Genomic DNA, 23339 nt, shown 5'->3' with positions numbered 1-23339 from the left:
GTAAAGGGCCCAACAAACTACTCCATGTTGTTACTGGCTTTTGCTGACCTGCCCTGTGCTTTCATACCACTTTGGTCTCTAAGCACATCGGTTTTGTATACACAGTAAAAGTCCCCCAAAATTAATGTGAATTTCAAAGACCTTTGACAGAAAATGAGGAAACGGTTTTAAAACTAGAAGAATGTAGAGTTAGGGTTTATGGATCTTCAGCAATATTCACTAACCTGTTTTCTTAGATGCTTTTGCAGAGACAGTTTTCCTCAGACACATTTATTATTCCACATACAGGGAGCACTGAGAAGAATTCGAGCACCTGCTGAGCTGGCCCGATGTGCCGGCTCACCTCTGACATCCTCCCACTGAAGCTCGTGAATATATGGTACTAATTCCAACACTCATTTCAGGATCGGTAGACCTATCCCTCCGTCCTTCTGTTATTTTGTCTATGAAATATGGCACTTGAGCTCTTTTTAACTGGAATGTGCATGAAATAAAATCACACACAAAAACTGAACACACATAGAAGTAGTAAGTGGAGTTGCTCTAAGCAGAGAGCCCTGAGCTCTGCCTCCCCAGGTGGCCTGCCCTCTCCTAGACAGATTCCCTCCCCATACAAAGCTTCCTGTGGATCCTTAGGCACGTCTAAGTAGCCTCCAGAACTTCTGGAATAGTCTAAAAACCCTCCTGTTTTACAAAGCCCGTATTCATTTAAAGATTTTATTTATTTATTTATTTGACAGAGAGATCACGAGTAGGCAGAGAGGCAGGCAGAGAGAGAGAGGAGGAAGCAGGCTTCCTGCTGAGCAGAGAGCCTGATGCGGGACTCGATCCCAGGACCCTGAGATCATGACCTGAGCCGAAGGCAGCGGCTTAACCCACTGAGCCACCCAGGCGCCCGTATTCATTTAGATACTTCAAGATACTGTGTTTATATAACGAACACGAAGTAAACTGCAGCGCAATGAATGATCAGCATGATGGCTGAGCAGACGGCAAACTAAAATGTCTTTCGCCAGGGGAGGGAAGTGTTCCTTTTTTTTTTTTTAAGGGAGCTCTCTCTGACAGAGAAACAAAACTAATTGCAGGATTCCTCCAAGGCCTGGTTCCCTTATGCCCCAGTTTACCTGCTCATCCAACTCAAAATGCAAACCTGTCAGAGAAATTCCCCACAGAGAAGTTGTTTTCCTGAGACAGCAGCATAGAAGAGACGAATGTCGGTAGAAACTCACCTCTTCCTGGAAGAGATTCTGCCGGTTCTTCAGAGCTCGCAATCTGTTCTGCTTGTCTTCGTGCTCCAAATGCTCGTCTGGGGGGTGAAAGTAACCAATCAGGTCCTGCAGACTTAGACTCACAGATTCTATCGGGAGGTCCACCGTGGAAGACTTCACTTTCTTGCTGAGTGCATCAAGGCCCCTAAAATAAATAGCAAACATTTCTCTGTATCAGCGATCTGCAATCTTGATTTTTTAGACCACAGAGGATGTTAAGCTTTATTCTCTGTCCCTACACCTCTGTAAAAGGAACCCATAAGCAAGGTCCTAGTTTTCCTCAAACAGCAGTAACAAATATATTCAAATAAAAAATTCTAAACTTGGTCAAGTGTAAAACCTAAAGGGCCTCAAGAACCAATTCCTACAAAGCCCATGGTCCCAATATTTAGAAAGCAGTTGAATTGCATTTTAAAATCACTACGTACACAAGGTTTAAGATGCAGCTTCCCAGCTTCAGAATTCTGACTGTACTTGTTCTGTTTTTTTTGCTTATGGAGAAGGAACGGTTAACTGCTAATGATCAGGGACCCCCATGGCCATTCAGAAAGTCCCTGCCTGTTTAAAAATACATTCCAGTGATGTTGATTTTTAAAATTTTCTCAATCAGAAAATAATATATTAAAATGCTTTTCTCTTATCTGACAAAAAAGTATTTAAAATTGGATTAAGAAATATCGTGTTGCATTTTCTTCAAAGAAAAACATATTACTGACATGTCAATGTGTTAAGTTGGTAAGCTTTCTGAGATTCTGAGTTTTGAAAGTCACAGCTTTGACTGTATCTGGAAAGAACTTTAAAATATTGTGTCTGTAAATAAAAATCCTTTCAAGATAAGGGATGCCTGCGTGGCTCAGTTGGTGAAGCATCTGCCTTTGGCTTAGGTCGTAATCCCAGGATCCTGGGATCGAGCCCCGCATCGGGCTCTCTGCTCAGCAGGGAGCCTGCTTCTTCCTCTCTGTCTGCCTGCCACTCCACCTGCTTATACTCTTTCTCTCTGCCAAATATATAAATAAAATCTTCAAAATCATTTCAAATAAGAAGTTTATTTAAAAAAATACAACAGACACCATAAAATAATGGGAGAAAGCATCTACAATAGTTGATAAAGCGATACTCACATTAGGTATGACAAAATTTAATGCATAAAATATTATACTTCCTTTCCTATTCTCTGCAACAGCAAAATTATGTGGCAATATTTTATTCCAAGGAAATGTTTCTGCCTGATTATCTGTTTTAGAATTTACATTTTAAAAACAATAAGGGCCTCATAAGTGAAAATTAGCTTATCTTTGAATTTACAATACTCACAAATATTTAAGCTGCATCATCAATTACATAAAGATTACAAATAATTTTGAAATAGTTGATTTTAGCTTTTTAAAGAGTAGAAATAGGAAAACTGCACAACTTTTCTAAAGTTTTTGTCTGCAATTCCATTACAATCCATTACATGGAACTTATCTATTGCCTAGTTTTATCATCTCTTTAAGTCTTTCTATGCCCCAAAAGTAAAATAAATGACTTTTCAGAAGAAAACTATTTCTCCCCTTTTACAATGAAAATTTATATACGATGATATACTTCTGTTTTAAACATTTTATCCTATTACACTTTAGTTGAATCATAAATATATTTGTAAAGAAGTCAAAGTCAACTCTCACACCAAAGTGAATGAAATTCAAAAGTTATTCATATATAGTATTTACATTTTTAAAAATTCTTTTTCATTTGAGAGAGAGAGAGAGAGCGGCCAGGAACCCATGTATGTGGCAGGGGGATGGTGGGGGAGGGGAGATGGACAAGCAGACTCCCTACTCAGTGTGAGCTGGAGAGGAACCTCAATCCCACAACCTGAGATCATGATCCCAAGCCAAAACAAACAGCTGGAAACTCAGTTGCCTGGGCCACCCAGGTGCACCACCAAATTTAATATCTAAATTTTTAAATGTAAAAAGAAACAATAAATGTAAGTTTTTAGGTTATTAAGTTGAATATATCTGCTATCTGTAATGTAACCATTAAATTACTTTCTAGAAGCCTCTGTCAGACAAATACTATCCAAGACTCCTAAAATTGTTATTTAAGTTTTACAACATCTGTTTCCTATGAAGACATTCATCATCTTAATTTATCAAGAACAAAAAAATGAAGAGAAAAAAACAATCGAGGTAACCAAAGGTAGTAAAATCCTACTATATCAGAGTGAAAGTTAAATTCATGAATTTCATCTCTACATTTTATATTTTGAGAATCAAAAAATACTACTACTGAATACAGATTCCTTCCTAACATAATTACTTCAAGAATTCATTCATTAATATACCTAAAGGAAAAGAAGGTTTTATATGTTTTTCTTACAGTTGAGAAAAATAGAATCACGTCTCACAACACATGTACAAACACACACACACACACACACACACACACACACACAGTTCTGCCACCATCACTACCCTGACCTGGAACACAGAGACCAGAAGGGTCACAAAAAATAAACTGAGGGGCGCCTGTGTGGGACAGTTAAGCATCTGACTTTTGGTTTCAGCTCAGGTCATGATCGCAGGGTCATGAGATCAAGCCTCATGTCAGGGTCCATTCTCAGTGTAGAGTCTGCATAGAATTCTCATCCTCTCCCTCTACTCTTTCCCCCATTTGAGCATGCACTCCTGTACTCTCTCTCTAAAATAAATGAAATCTTAAAAAGAAAAGAAACTACATAAGAAAACACAAATGAAGAAAAACTAAATGACCTTGACTCTCACTCTAAGAAGTAAAAACAGAATCTGCCTATGCATTTTTAAAAAATTAGGCTCTTAATAGTAAATAAACCTACATTAATAAAATGGATACTTAAAAAAATTACTTTGAAAAATATATAGGTGCCAATATTGTAAAGACATGGAGATTTTAAAGAATCCTGGTACTTTCATGAATATTATGGAAGGATCAAATTATTTTACTTAAAATAACATACCCTTTAAAATATTCTGTAATTATGTAAAATGTTTTAATATTTCTAAGATACATTAAAGAGCTGTATAAATTCAGGAAGTCCAATAGCTCAGTAAATACTAATGATCATATAAGTAAAACTCATATGTATAAAAAACATATGAACATAATGATTTACATGAACATAGTTGTTCACTATGAACATAGTGAACATGTGATTTACACAGGTAAATCACAAAGAAAAATAAAGAAAACTGATCAACAAATATGAAATACCTATTTTCACAATTCTTAAGCAAATTCAACTTAAAAATTATTATATATATATATGTATATACATACACACACATGTAAATTTTTTTCTCATCAAATTGGCAAGTTTAAAGAGACATATGATACATCCATCACAAGTCAGAATGTATATTGATACAATGATACCAGGAAACACCTTGACCATGAGCTTGATTTAGTTTGTAGATATGCAACTGTTTCTATTAGGAAATAGGAAAAGTTATTTACTACATGAATCATTTTTAAATACCATTCAGGGAGTGCCTGGGTGATTTAGTTGGTTAAGAGTCTGACTTTTGATTTCAGCTGAGGTCATGATCTCAGGGTCGTGAGATGGAGCCTTGCATTTGACTCCACACTGGGCATGAAGCCTGCTTAAGATTCTCTCTCTCCCTCTCTTCCTCTTTGCCTCTCCACACTCTTTAAAATCAACATACACATATACACATTCATACAGTTCAAAACTCACAAGTATCTAGGCTTCATTATGTGTGAAAGTAAATTTAAATAGTTCCAGCAAAAGGGTATATTATAGAATAATCCTGAACTACAGCTACAAATTATAAGTTACACACACAATTTGTAAAAATCACATTGCCTTTTTTAAAAGTTTATTTATAAAAAAGACATAAAATCATCTGTCATTTTCTAGTATGTACTGCCATCCTACCGAAATATAGGTTTACCACCATTTTATATCATAGACTTATATATTTGTAAATCTGATAAGGAAATTGAAATAGAATGTCAAACAACTACTACAACAAAAGAAAATGTACCTTATAAATCTATTGAAAAGGAAAACTGTACTCCGGATGACTCGTGCAGTCCGCGATTCTTCATGCTGAGATCTAGATAAATTCAAGCCATCGTCCATGTGACCTTCGTGATGCATAATAGCCTGTAGAAATGCAGAAATAACACCATTACTCCCATCTCCTTTCTAAATGGGTGTTAAGAAGATGACTCAATCCTTAGAGTCTTCCCCTAAGGATTTAATGCGGTAGATGGTTCTCCAAGTGGTAATAAGTCTACCATAGAGACTTTACTGGATTATCTCATCTATGGTCTATAAAGTCTGTCTTCTCTAACTTAAGACTGGTTAGCTTCTCAATACCCTTAGCTTTCTAAAAGGAAAGTTCTATTCTAGCTGATGATGGTGAGTCTAAGTCCCACTTTTACTTTAACCCATGGTTATGGAATAAGACAGCAGAGTAATTATTAAGAACCCCAGCATAACTGCAATGGACAGAAGACAGAGAAAGGACTGATTAAGCAATGATCTTGTGGAATTACCACAGAAAGTAAAGCTCATCCATGACGGGTTTTGAACATGGCAGTCATAAAGCCAGAATAGATTGGAGAGAAATAAGACTGAAGACGAGCAGACACACTGGTTAAGAGGCTCTAGAAATAGTGCACACAAGGGATGAGAAAGGCTGAACTGGATCTACAGGGATGTGGTGGAGGAAATTACTTTGAGGTCCACTTAGAAGAAAAAATTTCCAGGGCTTGGCATTTTCATTGAATTTAGTAGAAATGGGGAAAGGTAATTGTGGGAACTCTTGGTATTTAATTCCCAGACAACATATTTAAAAGACATATGTAGAGTTTGGTTTAAAATGTTCCTATTTACAATAAGCCAGAAATCATTTTATTTGCAACTATTTTAATTTATAATAAAACTATGCCATGAGGTGTGTGGTTTTAAAAAATTCATTCAGGTGGTACTTGGGCAAAAAAGGACTGAAGACAATTGTTTAAGCCATATATATAAAGATATATATATATATTTAAGTATTGTGAATACATATATGTGTGTGTGTGTGTGTGTGTGTGTATATACATACATTTTTTTTTTGCATTTACCACTTAAGTATAGAGAATGGGGAAATGGCACCTGAAATTTCTAGTGATCTTCTGATTAAAACTTATTTGTATCTTTGCAAAAATATGACAGAGCCCCTGGGTGGCTCAGCAGGTTAAGTGTCCCACTCTTGGTTTCAGCTCAGGTCATGGTAGTTGAGGTCCTGGGATGGAGCCCTGCATCAGGTTCTACACTCAGTGGGGAGTCTGCTTGAGATTCTTCCTCCCTGCAGCAACCCCCTACTCTCTGTCTCTGTCTCTCTCTCAATAAATACATCTCTAAAAAATGTGCCTATATGTTACCATTTCTACCTATATTTTTCCCATAACCATTTATCATATTCAACTCTTTTTTAAAAAATATTTTATTTATTTGTTTGACAAAGAGAGAGATCACAAGTAGGCAGAGGCAGCCAGAGAGAGAGGGGGAAGTAGGCTCCCTGCTGAGCAGAGAGCCCGACACGGGGCTCAATCCCAGGACCCTGAGATCATGACCCGAGCTGAAGGCAGAGGCTTAACCCACCGAGCCACCCAGGCACGCCTATCATATTCAACTCTTAAAAAGAAAAAATAAGCTATAATGAAAATGTGGTGCTAGGAAAGAGCTCAAAGAAAGTCGTATCTGAGTTAAAAATTTTGCTTTGTTTCCTATTTCTGTTCCTTGTGATTTATGCAATCATACTCTGAATGTTTACCTTTTTGGTAAATATCAGTGTATAACATTGATACTGCATACAGTATGCAGTAGGACAAATCCAATAAAATCTCTATCCATAAAATGAAATAAAAAGCCTTGTACAGAACTCATCCCCACTATGACGAGCAATGACAGTATTTATCCTTCGATGTGGTAGTAATTAGAAGGAAGCATGGGGTGGGTGAGAAGGGGTGGCAGAAAGTGTTTCTAAAATATGCAAATTTTTCTAGAGCACACATCAAAGAAAGTTTTTTTTAAAGGTAAAATTTTAATTATATATTTGATTTTCCCTTATATATCCAAAATATTATTTCAACAAATAAACAGAACAAAGCTGTTAATGAAGAATTTAGCATTCCCTTTTTGTTGTTCTTTGCCTTCAAAATCCAGTGTATTTATTTTTCACGCTTATAGAGTATCTTGATTTGGATACCAAATTATTGGTGAAAATACTTGATTGTTTTAGAATTGATATTTATAGTTGGAAAAGGACATTCACATACCAAAGTTGTCCCAAAATGCACAAAAATCTAGTAACTTAATCAAGTGTACACCTTTAAATTAAAATTAATTAATTAGTTAGCATGCATGAGCTCTCCTGCATTTTAGAGACATAAACCTGGCAGGAGCACGGAGAACAAAGTGAAGGAGGCTGTAGACTGCTAGAATCCAGAAAAGAGTGTATTTCTTAGCTTAGTATTTCAAGCCATGATGTGACATCCGGCATTGCTACCTCACAAAAACCAAAGAGATGATTATGGTGGGATTTGACGGTTTTGCGTGTTTAGCAGGTGGCTCGAAGTGTTAGCTACCTCTTGCTCTTTTTGTGTATTTTGTCATACAAAATGGCGGCTATAAACTGCATGTTTACATAATCTTACCTTACGTTGTATGGATCCCATCCTCACTGATTTCACATCCACAGACTGGTAAGTAAGCCACAGGCCTGTATTTATATGTTGTATGTAGCATACTGAGTCTCCATATTTTATTTCAGATGTCCCCATGCCATCAACTTCTTTTCTCACGCCTACATCCAATTTTTCCTAAGAAAAGAAAAAAAGAAGAAAAGAAGATAAGCAAAAGTCCTGAAAATACCAGTATGTATTGTGTGTGAGTGTGTGTATACATACATATATATACATTTAATACATATATATATATATATTTTTTAAAGATTTTATTTTTATTTATTTGACAGAGAGAGATCACAAGTAGGCAGAGAGGCAGGCAGAGAGAGAAGGAGGAGGAAGCAGGCTCCCCGCTGAGCAGAGAGCCCGATGCGGGACTCGATCCCAGGACCCCGAGATCATGACCTGAGCAGAAAAGATTTTATTTTTTCCTGAGAGCAGACAGACAGAGGCAGAAGCAGAAGCAGGCTCGCTGCTGAGCAGGGAGCCCCACGTGGAACTTGATCCTAGGACCCTGGGGTCATGTTCTGAGCCAAAGACAGACACTTAACCGACTGGCTTACCCAGGTACCCAAAGTACTAGTTCATATTGAAAGAACTTTGCCTTTTTGTAGCGATGTTCCTTGAAAAATTCAGTGGTCTGACATCCTTTAAAATAATAATGTCAAATACTCTATTCCAGCAGTTCAACTGATACTGAAAATCAAAGTGGGAAATTATTAAGATCAATAAACATACCTTGAATTATTCACACTGGTAGGATATTATTTTGGCCCTAATATAAAATTTTACATTGCTTAAAGGCAAACTTATGCTTCATATTGTTTCCAGATTTTTTTTCAAAGATTTTATTTATTTATTTGAAAGACTGAGATCACAAGTAGGCAGAGAGGCAGGCAGAGAGAGAGAGGAAGAAGCAGGCTCCCCACTGAGCAGAGAGCCCAATGCGGGGCTCGATTCCAGGACCCTGGGATCATGACCTAAGCCGAAAGCAGAGGCTTTAAGCCACTGAGCCATCTAGGCACCCCCAGATTTTTTTTTTTTTTTCATTATTGGCAATTAAGGGCATAGGTTTAAGGGAACAGAAAATCCAGTTCTGAGTTCAATCTCTGCCACTGATTACCTCTGTGACCTTAAGACAATTTAAGTAAACCTTCTCAGCCTCAAGTTTCTCATCTGTACATAAAGCTAAGGAAAGTACCTCGCCCACAGTATCAGAAAAAAATGAGATAAGGCACATAAAGGGTACAGCCTGGTGCCTGGGGCAAAATAAACACTTATCTAAATTTTAATGATTCTGACTATAAAAATGGTGTCAATCATGTTGATGGTGAGTTACTAAGGATGTTAATAACACTGAGGATTTCTTTGGAACTGATCAAAGCTATAATTCAGTTTCTGCAATTGCAACTTCCAAGGGGGACTACAGAACGATTCACCCTATAGGGCTACTAGGGCAAGCTCCCTGCGTTATGAAGAAACAACCAATCCTCTGATTCCAAATAAATATGGAAATCCCTCCTTATTTTAATGTTTCCTCCTTCAACACACTCTTTCAGTTTTCCCTCCCACACTTACTACTGGTCTTCAGGCACACATGTCTTCAAGTTCTATACAGTCCTTAAAATAACAGCCAAAAAAAAAAAAAAATCTAATGTTCTTTTGGTTACTGTACCTCCTTTTGTGTTTTTTTTTTAAATTCTTCTCCTTGTTCTAACTCGTAGAGTTAAATTAACTTTAAATTTCATTTGAGTCTTTCCTTGTTTGGCCTTCATAAAAATTACACAAATGTTTTGAAGATTAGCTTGAAGTAAACTTTACGGCTGTTATACAAAAAGGAATAATTCAAGGAAAACATAATTTTGATAGATTTTGTTTTGCACATTATACTAATAACTCTAAAATGGTTACAAACACTCCAACATTTGAAAATTAAAATGAACTGAAATTCTTAATACAATCAGTCAAGGTCATATAAGAAAATGAATACAATTATAAGTTGGTTTAACCATCATGCAAATAACTTAAAACACTATTCTAAGAATCTGCAGTAAAACAGATTATTAAGCCATTCCAACTTCATTCTGTCAAAGAAGATAAACTACTAATCCACTTACACCAAACCCATCCATGGGAAAATTAAATTCTAGGGAAAAATATAACAATGTAATTATCTCCTCAGATAAAAACAATGAGCCTCTAACATTCTAACTTTTTGTTTTCCTTTTATCCGAGGGAATTAGTTGGTGATCTATTTATGGACTGTGGATTGTGTTTTGAGAAGTCACAATTACTAACTGTAAAGCTATGTTTTGTTTGGTTTTTATTAAGCAGTTCTCTTTACTCTCTGGGTTCAAAGTTTTAATCATGACACTTCAGGAAAACTGGGTAGTAACTATCTCTGGTCCTCCGGTGAGGGAAGAACTGCTGAAGTAACATTAGCAAAAAGTAACATGTGATTATTTGCTGTATAAAAGAACAAAGGCCATTCACGCTCTTTCTTTCTTTGATTTCCTGTCATTTTCTATAAATCAGGCTTAAGAGAAGGAGAAATCCAGGTGAGAATAACCTAGATGCTCTGAACAACTATAAGCATGAGTCAAGAATGTGACAGCTACTAAAAGCCTCTAACATAAAATTGGGCTGTATTACTAGAAGTACAGACTCCAGATAAGGCAAGTAATCATTTTACTAATACTCTGTATTAATGATATTGTATCAAAATTAGCAGCTTTTGGTCTTGACCTCACTTTTTTATTCTCCCCCCCCTTTTAAATACTTTTGTTTCTGCTTTTGTTTCCTTTACTCTGGCTTTAGGAAATAACAGAGTACTTAAGTTGGACTAATCCTACCTATAGATGACAATTATAAAATTTAGGAAAAAAAAAAATACTTCCCAGAACCTATCCGAAGATCTTTGAGAGGGACCAAAAGGGGGGAGAAATTGGAGAATATTTTTCTTCTTAGAGGAAAACAGGACCCAGGTGATTTTTTTAAAAGCTGCTTTTTGCCCAGGGGTATGCCTTCCCCATCCGCCTGCAGCTAAGGTAGAAGAAATCTGCTACTTTCCTGGCTTGAGATATCAGAGAACACACTTTAGGGTTCACAAGCCGCCAGAAAATTAAATGAGCTAAATCCTTGACCAAAAAAGTATCTGCCAAGTTGGCTTATAAAATGCATCTGAATTCATGCTGACCAGTGAACTATGCCCTACAAAAATGACAGTGGATGAGACCTAAACAAGCCACTGACCCCTGCAAAAGAGAGAACAAAACTGGAGATTCATTCCAACAGGATTAAATGCTGCTAAAACTTAAATCACTCTTACACAAAACAAAAACAAAAAACCTACAGCAAAAAAATATAACCCTAACAAAACTAAAAGTCTCTATAAACTATCATTTCTAATATCCAATATTTACTATCAAAAATAAGTAAATGTGAAAAACAAGAAAGGATGGTCTATACTAAATTAAGAAAACAAAACCAAATGTGGCTCATACAAGAAAAAATAATGACAAGTAACAGAAATGATGCAAAGATGGCCCTTAAAATGAGCAGACAGGGATTTTAAAGCAACTATTATAAATATAAAATACATTCAAGGACATAAAGGAAAACATTCACATAATGAATAAACTGATGGGATTCTCAGTTGAGAAACAGAAACTATATAAAATGAAATGTATTAGCAAAATGGAAACAATAATTGAAATATAAAATTAATTGGATCAGCTTAACATCAGATTGGAATTACAGACTAAGGAGTCAACGAAGTTGAAAGTGGATCAATAGAAATTTTCCAGTCTCAAGATGAGACTGCTTTTTGGGTTTCTTTAAAGATTTATTTAGAGAGAGAGAGAGAGAATGCACACATGTGCATGGGGGGGAAGGAGGAGTACGCAGAGGGAGAGGGAGAGAGAGAGAGTCCCAGACAGACTCCAGCCTGAATGTAGAACCCAATGTGGGGCTTGATCCCAAGACCCCGAGATCATGACCTGAGCCAAAAACCAAGAGTTTTGGGGCACTTAACCAATGGCACCAACCAGGAACCCCCAAGATCAGATTGCCTTTAAAAACACTCTGACATAATAGGCATTTTGTCATTAAGTAGAAACTTTTCTCCAAAGACTACCTAATATTTAATTCCCATACCTCCTGCATTTAACTTAGGAAATGTTTAGATCCTCATTGTTATCTTAGCATTCACTGACATTCATAAATTTTTAAATAGTCCATCCTATGGAATAGTCTTGAGATTTGAGAACCATAAAGATGTTCAGAAAGGAAACTCTTTTTGACATAGTCTCGAGTTACTGAAAAAACTTACATTTTTATTATTAGATGATTTTTTGGACAGACATTTCCCCATTTGCTTCACAGACAACCACAGCACACTATACTTCAACTATGAGAGAAATGTTGTCATTCTACTGAAATTGCTTCTTGACTGCCTTCTTTCCCACTTGACTATTAATTAGTTTTTCAAAGGCAGGAATCATATGTCTGGTTCCTTCATCTCAATGGCCCATATCCCCAGGAGCGGAATGGTGCCTGCAAATACTAGATTCTTGATAAAGATTTATTAGATGAATAGATTTGGGAGGAAAACCATATACCCCATTAGATTTCCCACAGAAAATACACTTGTAAACTACTTCTAATCCTAACATTCAAGTAATTCCACTTATGAATGCTTAGAAAATCTAATTTCCTAATGAATAGAATGGTTCGAGAATTAGAAAATTTCAGTGTGAAAAATACTAAGTGATATTTTGGCTTTGGGCATACCAAGTTGGCTCATTAAGCCAAAACTATTTCTGACAACTGTTCACATTAAGTGATATATAGGCACTGGATAAACCAAATGAAGCTCATTAAGATATTTTTTAGAGGGGCATAGGGGCAGAGGGAGAAGGAGAATCATAAGCAGTCTCCACACCCAGTATGGAGCCCTATGTGGGGCTCGTGGGGTTCATGACTTGATCCTAAGTCATGAGTTGGACACTTAACCAATTGAGCTACCCAGGCACCCCGAGGCTCATTAAAATTTTTGAATTAGTCATGTAGGATTATAGTCCTATTATAATGGACAAGGTAGTTCAGAGAAATTCTTCTAGCCTTAATTTAAATCATACTTAAATCCTTCCAAATTATTCTGTCAGGTGGCTGACAGACAGGAAGTAGGGTGGGGGGGGAAGGCCTTTATCCTTAAAGGATGGGAGTGTTTGTTTTTGTCCTAGCCAGTTCTCCTTAAGACAAACAATGATTAAAATTAGGAAAATTAAAAGGTCAAAAATTTTTGGCTTCTTTATGGTGCTACACTTAGACACAGACTGAGAACTCAGTCTAAAAATGTAGAAGGTTTAGAGAAATTATTGGAACAGACAGACCTGGCCAACCTTTGCCTATCCAAGCAGGGTTATAAAACTACATAGCTCTTTTTTTTTTTTTTTTTTTTTTTTTTTTTAAATTCCTGGTGTTCAGAAATCCCACAAGGAGACACTCTGGTGGGGTGGGTTTGTGGAGAGAAGGGCTTTAAAAAAATTTCTTGTTCTGGAAGCGTCTTTGAGCAGCAGTAAAACAAGATCACAATGCCTTAGGAAAAGCTCTCTGATACCTTGTGTAATCCCTACTCCCTGAGAGTGGTTTGGGCCAATAAAAATGATGGGATAGCACTCATGATCAGATTACATTACATGGCAAAAGTGAAAAGATCTTGCTGATGTACTTAAGGTCCCTGTTTTAGTTGACAGTGAGCAGATACCCTGGGTGAATGACAGTTAATCAGGTGGGTCCTTTACGGAGGGCTTAGGCTTTCCCTGAGCGCAGAGACTGCAAGCAGCTAGCTCCGTGGGGTTCCCTCCTAATCATGATCTTCCTTTCCAGCCACTTGCAGGATAGACTCCAGACTTGCTTAACCAGTCCTCACACTCTCATAAATTGTGATAATTTACATAATAAAAATCCCTTAGTATGCATATATCTCATGCTTCTCTGGTTGACTTTCATATACCTCATCTTAACCACAGAAGGTTTCCCTGACCTCATTCTTGAGCTGACTGCCACTAAAAAGGATCAGCATAAAAATTCTAACTGAATTTCTATGTCTTCTATAATTGGCATTATTTTTATTATGCCATCAATACCCCTTGTAAAGGGTGACTGAAAAAATTCATTTTGAATTTAATCCTGATTAAATGCAAAATCCATCTCCACTGATGATTTTGTGTAACTATTTTGATAAGAAAAAAACAAATTCACTCTGCTTTTATTTTTTCAGCTATTTAATCAATCAACAGCCATAATAGTCAGATGATCACAGGTGAGCAATGTACCGTTTATAGCTGACATTATTATTATTATTATTATCATTATTATTATTAAACCTTTAATTGACTGTGGACTCTGAGAGACAAACTGAGGGTTTGTGGGGGGTGGGGGTGAGCCTGGTGGTGGGTATTATGGAGGGCATGTATTGCATGGAGCACTGGGTGTGGTACATAAACAATGAATTTTGGAACACTGAAAAAGAATAAAATAAAATTTTAAAAAAGAAAAAAAAGTTTGCCTCCGGCCCAGGGCATGATCCTGGAGTCCCGGGATCGAGTCCCACATCAGGCTCCCAGCTCCATGGGGAGTCTGCTTTGCTCTCTGACCTTCTCCTCGCTCATGCTCTCTCTCACTGTCTCTCTCTCTCAAATAAATAAATAAAATCTTAAAAAAAAAAAAAAAAAGAAAAAAAGTTTAACAGGAATAAATACTAAAAATAAAATAAAATTAAAGGGGTTTTAGTTTTAGTATTTATTTCGGGAATCTGAAATTGCCACATAACCCATCCAAGCCTCAGTTTCTCAACAGCATAATGAAGATTAAAAATATTATCTAAGCTTCATATCTATGATTAAATAAGATAATGGAGGCAAGGTGCTTAGCACATTACTTGGCATATGACAAACTGTTACCCGTTACACTTATTTTCACTGTGTGTGTATATTTTAAAGCATCTTAAACATTTTTCGAACCAAAAATTTTAAAAATCCCCAAATAAAAATGACATACTAAAAACTATGTCTTGAAAAGTTTTGTTCTTTCTATTTCTGCCATGCGATCCATAAGTCCTGTCATCTCAATGGCAGCCTTTTCCAGGTAGGTATTCCATCATTTCAGCAGCAAAAAGTTTTTGTACAGGGTGTGTGGAAAAGAGAAAACTGGAGAAAGTCACCCACTGGGGAATATTTTAGTGACATATTAAGCTACAGAAAAATTACTTCTGGGGGGGAGCATAATAAATTTGTAATTGGCACGTCCTACCAATGATTAAAACTGACATTTCAACACACTTGAAAGTGATGGTTCAAGTTCTAGTAATAGAGAAACTGAGGAATATTTAGTCTAAAAAATCTACTTAAATCAAATTGAATCCTTCATTAAGTAAACTGTTATCTTTAAAGGAAAACCAACATAATCACTTTGTAATTTATACATGTATCAAATCATCACATTGTGTTGCTTAAACTTATATACTGTTACATGTCAATTGTATCTCAAGCTGGAAAAAAGAGAACATAGGTTATAAAATAGTGGAAAATAGTTTTATTCTGAGTATTCTGAAAATACGTACTTATCAACAATTGTTGAGTCTTCCGTCAAATCTTGAATTTGAGGCTGGGCACTGACTGCTCATATTGGTGTCAAAGACATCCCAATGACAATAAAAAAACAAAAACAAACAAACAAAAAAAACCAACTGCTCCTTATATTAACTAGAAGAATCATTTTTTAAAGCCACTTTCACTTAAACTTTTAAGAATAGTCTTAATGATTTGCTAAACTTTAAGAATATACTTTCAAAGGGGTCTCAATAGTTAAAGAGAGGGGACTGCTTAATTAAGTACAAAGAATCATGAGAGATGATTTTTACTTCTAGAATTTCCGAAACCATATCCTAAATCCAAAAGTTGACATTTTCAACTGATCTAGAAAAGTTCAATTTTTCATCAATAATGAAGACTTGAGTTACAACACAGTAGTTACAACAATCAACAGTCATTATTAATTGTGTACTCAAAACATACTAAGAATAGAAGAAATGCTATATAAAAAAAAGTCTCCACCTTCCAGAAATTGAAGTATTCATCATTTTTCTTGGAAATAGTATAATAAAAACATATAAAGATATAACAAGAATTTTTAACCTGTCAATAGGACTGAAGAGGTGTGCCTCAGTGGCTCAGTGGGTTAAGCCTCTGCCTTTGGCTCAGGTCATGACCTCAGGGTCCTGGGATTGAGCCCCACATTGGGCTCTCTGCTCAGCAGGGAGCCTGCTTCCCTCTCTCTCTCTGCCTGCCTCTCTGCCTACTTTTTATCTCGGTCAGTCAAATAAATAAAAAAAATCTAAAAAAAAAAAAAAAAGACTAAAAAAAAAAAAAAGCAACAAATATACCTTTAAGTGAAAAAAACATATATATACACACCTTTAAGTAAACCCTATATTTATTTCAAAGACCAGGAGCCATGAGCAAATGTGATAATTAACATAGTAATGAGAGAATTTATTTATAATATTTTCTCTAAAATCTTGATAATATAAAAAATGTTTTGTTTTAAAAATAGATAATTTCATGCATAATTAAAGACTATTTTTATTCTATTTCAGTTGGTTCTAAGTTCAATGCTTCTTTATCGTGTAATTGCAGAAAACAACTTTCCTCAAATAGTTTTCAATTTTAATTATTAGCTTAAATATCCAAATATGTATCTATTTGCCAATAAGTAAAATACGTATATGATACAGTTGTTTCTGAGTAAGGGAATGTAATTTTCCCTACTATATTTCTTTATTCCCTTTAAAAATTTTCTGTGATTGGGCACCTGGGTGGCTCAGTGGGTTGAGCCGCTGCCTTCGGCTCAGGTCATGATCTCAGGGTCCTAGGATCGAGTCCCTCATCGGGCTCCCTGCTCAGTGGGGAGCCTGCTTCCCTCTCTCTCTCTCTCTGCCTGCCTCTCCATCTACTTGTGATTTCTCTCTGTCAAATAAATAAATAAAATCTTTAAAAAAAATTTTTTTCTGTGATTATTATACATAATGAAAAAGTAATTTTAGAAAGAAATGATGGGAGTTTCTATTTCTATGTCATAGGAAAGAACTATTACCTAATTTGCCAGTGATTTTAGATGAAAATTCTGTGATTGTAGAAATAAAATGTCTTCCTGGCTTTCACCTCTACCTCACTACTATCAACCATGTTATCATATGTAATTATCATGGTGAATTTAAAAAGTGGGAGTTTAGGACAGTGAATTATCAACTACCTTCATATTAGAGTAATTTAATAGGAGATTCATTTTAGAGAAATCTAATAGTTCATACGAAGTACCATTGGGACCCTTGTTCTCTATGTCCAGTGTAAGCCAGGACATTACACAGTTGCCAAAATCCAGAAACAGAACCCCCAAGCAGAGAGGATGAGAAAGATCTAGCCAGTAAAAACTCTTCAGATGCCAGCTACACTCTAACAATGACAGACTATTAGCAGAGATATTTGGAGGAAAAAGTTTCAAAATCTACTATTTGGGGCTAGAACTTCTAACCAGAGCTTCTGAAAATATTCATAGTTTTTGAGTAGTTCCATTTCTAGGCATCCAGCAACAAAAAATGTACATAAAACTTAATGTCCAAGAATGTCAGTGCAATGGTTGTTTTCTACTTTAACTGATGTTTTGTTGTTGCAAAAGAAATACGGCTATTGTTAACAAGCAAAATAATCCAGAGATTTGTTTTTTAAAAAGTTAAAAAATGTCCCCATACTTACTCTCGTATACTTTCCATTCTGATGTTTCTAAAGTACTCACAATTAAAAGATTAGTATAGAGCCTTTTGCATCTATCATATAATCATATACCTACACACACACAAGAATTTCTTTTTTAAGTAAAAATAAGATAAGTTTTTAAAATTACATTACGATTTTCTTCTTAGGATGTACTAGGTACTAGGATGGATATTTTTCCAGATCAGTATATTCTGAAAGCTAATACCACTTAGCTATCAACTATGTTTGTTGAATATTGGACTCTTTTCCAATTTTTTGCCATGACAAAGAATGATAAAGTTAACCTGCACAGGTTTTATAGCAGTAAGACAATCTCCCCACATTAGGAAAAATTACATACATACATATGTATGTTCATATATGTTCTTGTGTTCATGTATGAACATGTATGTGTTCATGTGTGTATAATAGGTGTATGTGTGTTCGGTGGCTATATGTATACAACAAAGTTTAAAAATATGTCAATATGCATTTCTCTTTTGTATTTCCAACATCCATGTGAATAACTTATCCCCATTTTGCACAGCCATCCAAAATTACCTCCTGGGGAATCAGGATTGCTATAGAAAAAACAAAAGGAGAACGGCAGTTTCAGTATTCAGATTTCTACAGAAACAGGAATTTTAGAGACCACTGGAATATGATTGTTACAGAAATAACAAAAACAGAAAAGAGGAACTCAGTATTCAGATTTCTACACCACAATACTGACTTTTTGCCTGGGAGCTTGTGGAGGGCTGGGGTGGTGCGTCAACTGTGTGGGGCCCTGCAGGGTGAAAGGCACACCTCCAGACTCGGGGGGCAGCCAGGCAAGGGGATAGGTGGGGATGAGTGAACTAGTCAGTTCAGGACTCCAAGCCTGGAGCTCAGGTGTGGTTATTTAAACCCACACTGGACAGGTGGTTTCCGGCAGAGTTAACCTCCTGTCCATGGCTCTTCCACACTCCCAGTCCAGTGACTTGGACAAGTGATTCATCCCTCCTGCCCTTGGTTCTCCCACCTGTAAAATGGGTGTCTTGATACTCAGTGAGATCAGTTACAGTTGGCAGACCTCTAAGAGGTCACAGAAATGTAGCAATTATTGTCTTTAAAAAGCCAAGGAGTGTGGAAAGAAAGGGTCCCAGTGAGTTCCCAAGCCAGGTCGAGGCAGTCCTTAAATGTTCTGAAGTGAAGGAATGTCTGTGGAGGGGCAGGGTCCCTGGGTAGGCTCCCCAGGTCGGACTCCCTAAAATTCCTCAGTGGTGTGGAATATGTATATATTCCTTATTCCATGGCATTTACATCTTCTGTATGTCATCTATCATGAACTGAGAAACAGTGACTTCATGTCTCCTGCCACTAGTTTTTCTGTTTATTTCCTCTTGGATCTCCTATAGGTTTGGTTTAATGAATATGAATACTAAGTCATTTTATGTGGTACACAGATTTGGTTAACTGTTACATCCTCAGGGAACTGCACAGATACTATGATACGAGTATCCTTTGTCTCACTCAATACTTTCTTTTACGTGGATTTCTCCTCATCTGATACTAAATCAGACACTTCTTTGTTCTTATTTGTATTTTCCTGGTATTCCATGAGCCATCTTTTAATTACAAACTTTCCAAATAAAACTGCTTTGGAGGTATCTCTTAAAGTCAGCATCATTTATACGTCGTGATCCAATATGAAATTTTTATTTTAAATTGTGATTTTAGCCCATTTTTGTGTGTTGATAAGGAAAAATACATGAGATGTCCACTCTGTCATATTTAGGTTTTCTGTTGTTACATTTTTCTGTTTTTTAGTCATTTGCTATGTGGCCTCCTGTCTCTGTTGACTTGTGGGTTTCCATGGCTGTTCTTTTGGCCTTGTCCTCTTTCTACTGGATTGGATTACAGACAATGACAGTGGTAATATTTTCCTCTTTTTTTCACCAAATCCCCTCTCCCCCTTCACCACCTTTTTCATTATACTTTAGTGTTTGCCTTTTTACTGTTAAATCTTATACTTCATTACCTGACTTTTCAGTTTTAAAAAATATTACTTGCCCGCTGGTAAGGCAATCAGAGCACTTACTGCCCCTTTGACTTTTTCCCTTTCACCTCCAATTTTGGCTAGACTTTGACCCTGTAAATGCTACAGCTTGAAAAACTTTTCCAACATCTTTAATTGTCATATACCTGTTCAGGTTCTTCTTCTCTGGGATTTTGTTTTGCTGAATTATATTTTGCCCTTAGGAGGCCATGCATTTCCTTTCATTTTTCTAATTTTCTGCCTTAAAGCTCTGCGTCGCTTTAATCGGTACCATCTTTTTGTTTTGTTTTTTGTTTTTTACTTAAAAAGGGCTTCTACCATCAGATAACTAATTCCTCTTTGCTGAGCTGAATGTTTGTTTCCCTTTTTGGACTGAGGTAATGGATAATGGATAATGGATAACCTAACAAACTCCCACCCTTGTGCTTAGTTAGGCTTGAGGAAAAAGCCCTCAGCACTAAGCTCATTCACAATAAGACCAACTGTGCTTTCCATCTACAGAGACGAAGAGCAAAAGGCCACCAGACGTCCATGAAATACAGCATTCAGAGCTCTCTATGGGTCCACACAAGAAACAGAAACATGTGAGCCCTGTCTGAGCTCCAGATCTCTACTCCCACCATACAGAATAGGGATCTATACTGCCATCTCTCCCAGAGATCTCTGGGGAACTCAAGAGTGTGGACCATCTACCATCACTCTGCATACTGCAGAGCAGGAGAACTAACAGAAAGGCACTAGGGATGTGTAGTCAAGCTACTGTCTTCTCACAGTTACTTCTGGACTCATCCAAGCTTCCTTTAGCTACACCAGGGACATCAGCTTTTGCAGCTCTGCGACAAATCTAATCAGTAATCCAGCTTCATTCCTACCATTCTGCTCAAGTTCACATTCCTCATGAGATTAAGGACACAAGTATATAATTATGACCAAAATTAATACAATAGATGCTTGGCATTTGTCAACTCAACATGTGATTTTCGACTACTCCAGAGACACCTCACTGTTCGAGACGTTTGTTATTTTGCTGAAGCCTGAGTGAGGTTGGTATTGCATCATGGGGTTGGTAGGCTGGGCACCACGCAAGAGGTCCTGAGGGGATGAGCTGGGCTGGAGCACCAGCATTCCAACTTGACTTTCATGCCTGTGTTTTTTCCTATTCTATTCAGCATCTGGTTCAGAGGAATTCTTACTAGAGATCTAAAGAGTTTTTCTTAGAGGTTTTTTCCCCTACAAATGATTCAAAAGACCCAGGAAGAAAGGTCTGCATTTAAGAGGAGACATGTAAATGGGCCTCTGAGGTTCCAACATGCTTTACCAATATCGTTAAAGGACAACAGCATGAAGTTTGTGCTAAGTGCACTAGTCAAAGCCTAAGTAAACAGAAACGAGCTAGATGAATGTCTTATACGTAAGCAACCAAAGAACTATAAAGCAGGTGAGACACCTGGGCAGGTTTTAGTGGTTTAGGAAATGAGTTTTAAAGGAATGGATGGAAGAGAAACTGGAAATTTAGAAATACATGTCAAAAAATGCCAAGTGAAATGATAGTCACATCCTTTCTCTTTCCATTTCTAACATCAAAAGAAATGTGGTGGGGACATAATTACAAGTAATCCAAAATTATATTTTCTGTCTTACCTTGGAAGATCGGAAGGTAAATGCCGTTGATTTTACATCAGCCTTTTCTTTGTCCATGAGCAGAAGGCTTTTGTCTTCCATGAGACTCAAGTATTTTCCTGTTGTGACATGGCGTAGTCGGAAAGGCTGTCCCCATCTTATGTGGCTTCCACTCCACCTAACAAACACAGTTAAGACCTGATCCAATAGCATCCACAATCACAGGAGAAAAAGCAATTAAGATGTACGTGTTGAGACAAGGAACTTTGCTTATCATAGACTGTCTGATTTAAAGTTCTCAAATACCTTGTGATGTTAGTGGTATGAATTTCATTCCACAAACAACAAACTGGTTATCCAGAATGACTAAGAAATAGTCTTACACAGATACTAGTAAACTGCAGCAAAATTTAACTCAAAGACCTTGATTTTAAATATAATGCCACCCATACTTTTTACTGCCCTGTGCAAAGATGACTAAGGACTTGGGGTCCAAGTTAACGTCTAATCACTAGTCACAGATATGGAAATTATAAGTTTAAAGAAAACTTTAGAATTTACTAGTTAAAAACTTCTGTTGAATTTGCAGCCTTGAAAAAACAGTGGTAATTCAGTCCATGCCTAATTATGATTGATTGGAACTCATATATATAAATTAAAGTATACATTTACTTGAAACCTATTCCTGTGCATTGAAATTTAATAATGTGGAACAATTATATCATTCAAAACTCATCAACAAAAAGGACAAACCAAGAAAATGAGAATTCTAAAATGGTCAAGAAAGAAAAAAAGGAAAAAAATAAAATGCAAAAAACAACATACAAATTAAGGTTGCAGGAAAAAGATAAAAAGCCAAGTCATGATCATTAAAATCTGCTTTTTTAAAAATTTTTTTAATTTATTTTCAGCATAACAGTATTCATTGTTTTTGTACCACACCCAGTGCTCCATGCAATCTGTGCCTTCTATAATGCCCACCACCTGGTACCGCAACTTCCCACCCTCAGATTGTTTTTCAGAGTCCATAGTCTCTCATGGTTCACCTCTCCTTCCAATTTACCCCAACTCCCTTCTCCTTTCTAACTCCCCATGTCCTCCATGCTATTTGTTATGCTCCACAAATAAATGAAACCATATGATAATTGACTCTCTCTGCTTGACTTATTTCACTCAACATAATCTCTTCCAATCCCGTCCATGTTGCTACAAAAGTTGGGTATTCATCTTTTCTGATGGAGGCATAATACTCCATAGTGTATATGGACCACATATTCCTTATCCATTCATCCGCTGAAGGGCATCTTGGTTCTTTCCACAGTTTGGCGACCGTGGCCATTGCTGCTATAAACATTGGGGTACACCTGGCCCTTCTTTTCACTACATCTGTATCTTCGGGGTAAATACCCAGGAGTGCAATTGCAGGGTCATAGGGAAGCTCTATTTTTAATTTCTTGAGGAATCTCCACACTGTTCTCCAAAGAGGCTGCACCAACTTGCATTCCCACCAACAGTGGAAGAGGGTTCCCCTTTCTTCACATCCCCTCCAACACATGTTGTTTCCTGTCTTGCTAATTTTGGCCATTCTAACTGGTGTAAGGTGATATCTCAATGTGGTTTTAATTTGAATCTCCCTAATGGCTAGCGATGATGAGCATTTTTTCATGTGTCTGATAGCCATTTGTATGTCTTCATTGGAGAAGTGTCTGTTCATAACTTCTGCCCATTTTTTGATATGATTGTCTGTTTTATGTGTGTTGAGTTTGAGGAGTTCGTTATAGATCCTGGATATCAACCTTTTGTCTGTACTGTCATTTGCAAATATCTTCTCCCATTCCGTGGGTTGCCTCTTTGCTTTCTTGACTGTTTCCTTTG

General features: G+C 36.7%; 1 protein-coding gene across 6 annotated transcripts in view; it reads right to left on the bottom strand.

The window, feature by feature from the left end:
* The window catches only part of RYR2 (ryanodine receptor 2), a 535490-nt gene that overhangs the window by 351122 nt on the left and 161029 nt on the right, over positions 1 to 23339 (bottom strand). For all 6 annotated transcript variants that reach the window (XM_044239419.1, XM_044239420.1, XM_044239421.1 and 3 more), the window contains 4 exons: positions 21486 to 21642; positions 7962 to 8126; positions 5297 to 5418; positions 1230 to 1413 (listed from right to left, as the gene is read on the bottom strand). In XM_044239419.1, the coding sequence (XP_044095354.1) occupies positions 1230 to 1413; positions 5297 to 5418; positions 7962 to 8126; positions 21486 to 21642 (628 nt within the window). The remainder of the gene's footprint in view (positions 1 to 1229; positions 1414 to 5296; positions 5419 to 7961; positions 8127 to 21485; positions 21643 to 23339) is intronic.

The sequence above is a fragment of the Neovison vison genome, chromosome 2 (assembly GCF_020171115.1).
Source record: "Neovison vison isolate M4711 chromosome 2, ASM_NN_V1, whole genome shotgun sequence".
Taxonomy (NCBI): Eukaryota; Metazoa; Chordata; class Mammalia; order Carnivora; family Mustelidae; genus Neogale; species Neogale vison.
This window is presented reverse-complemented; position numbering and strand designations above follow the sequence as displayed.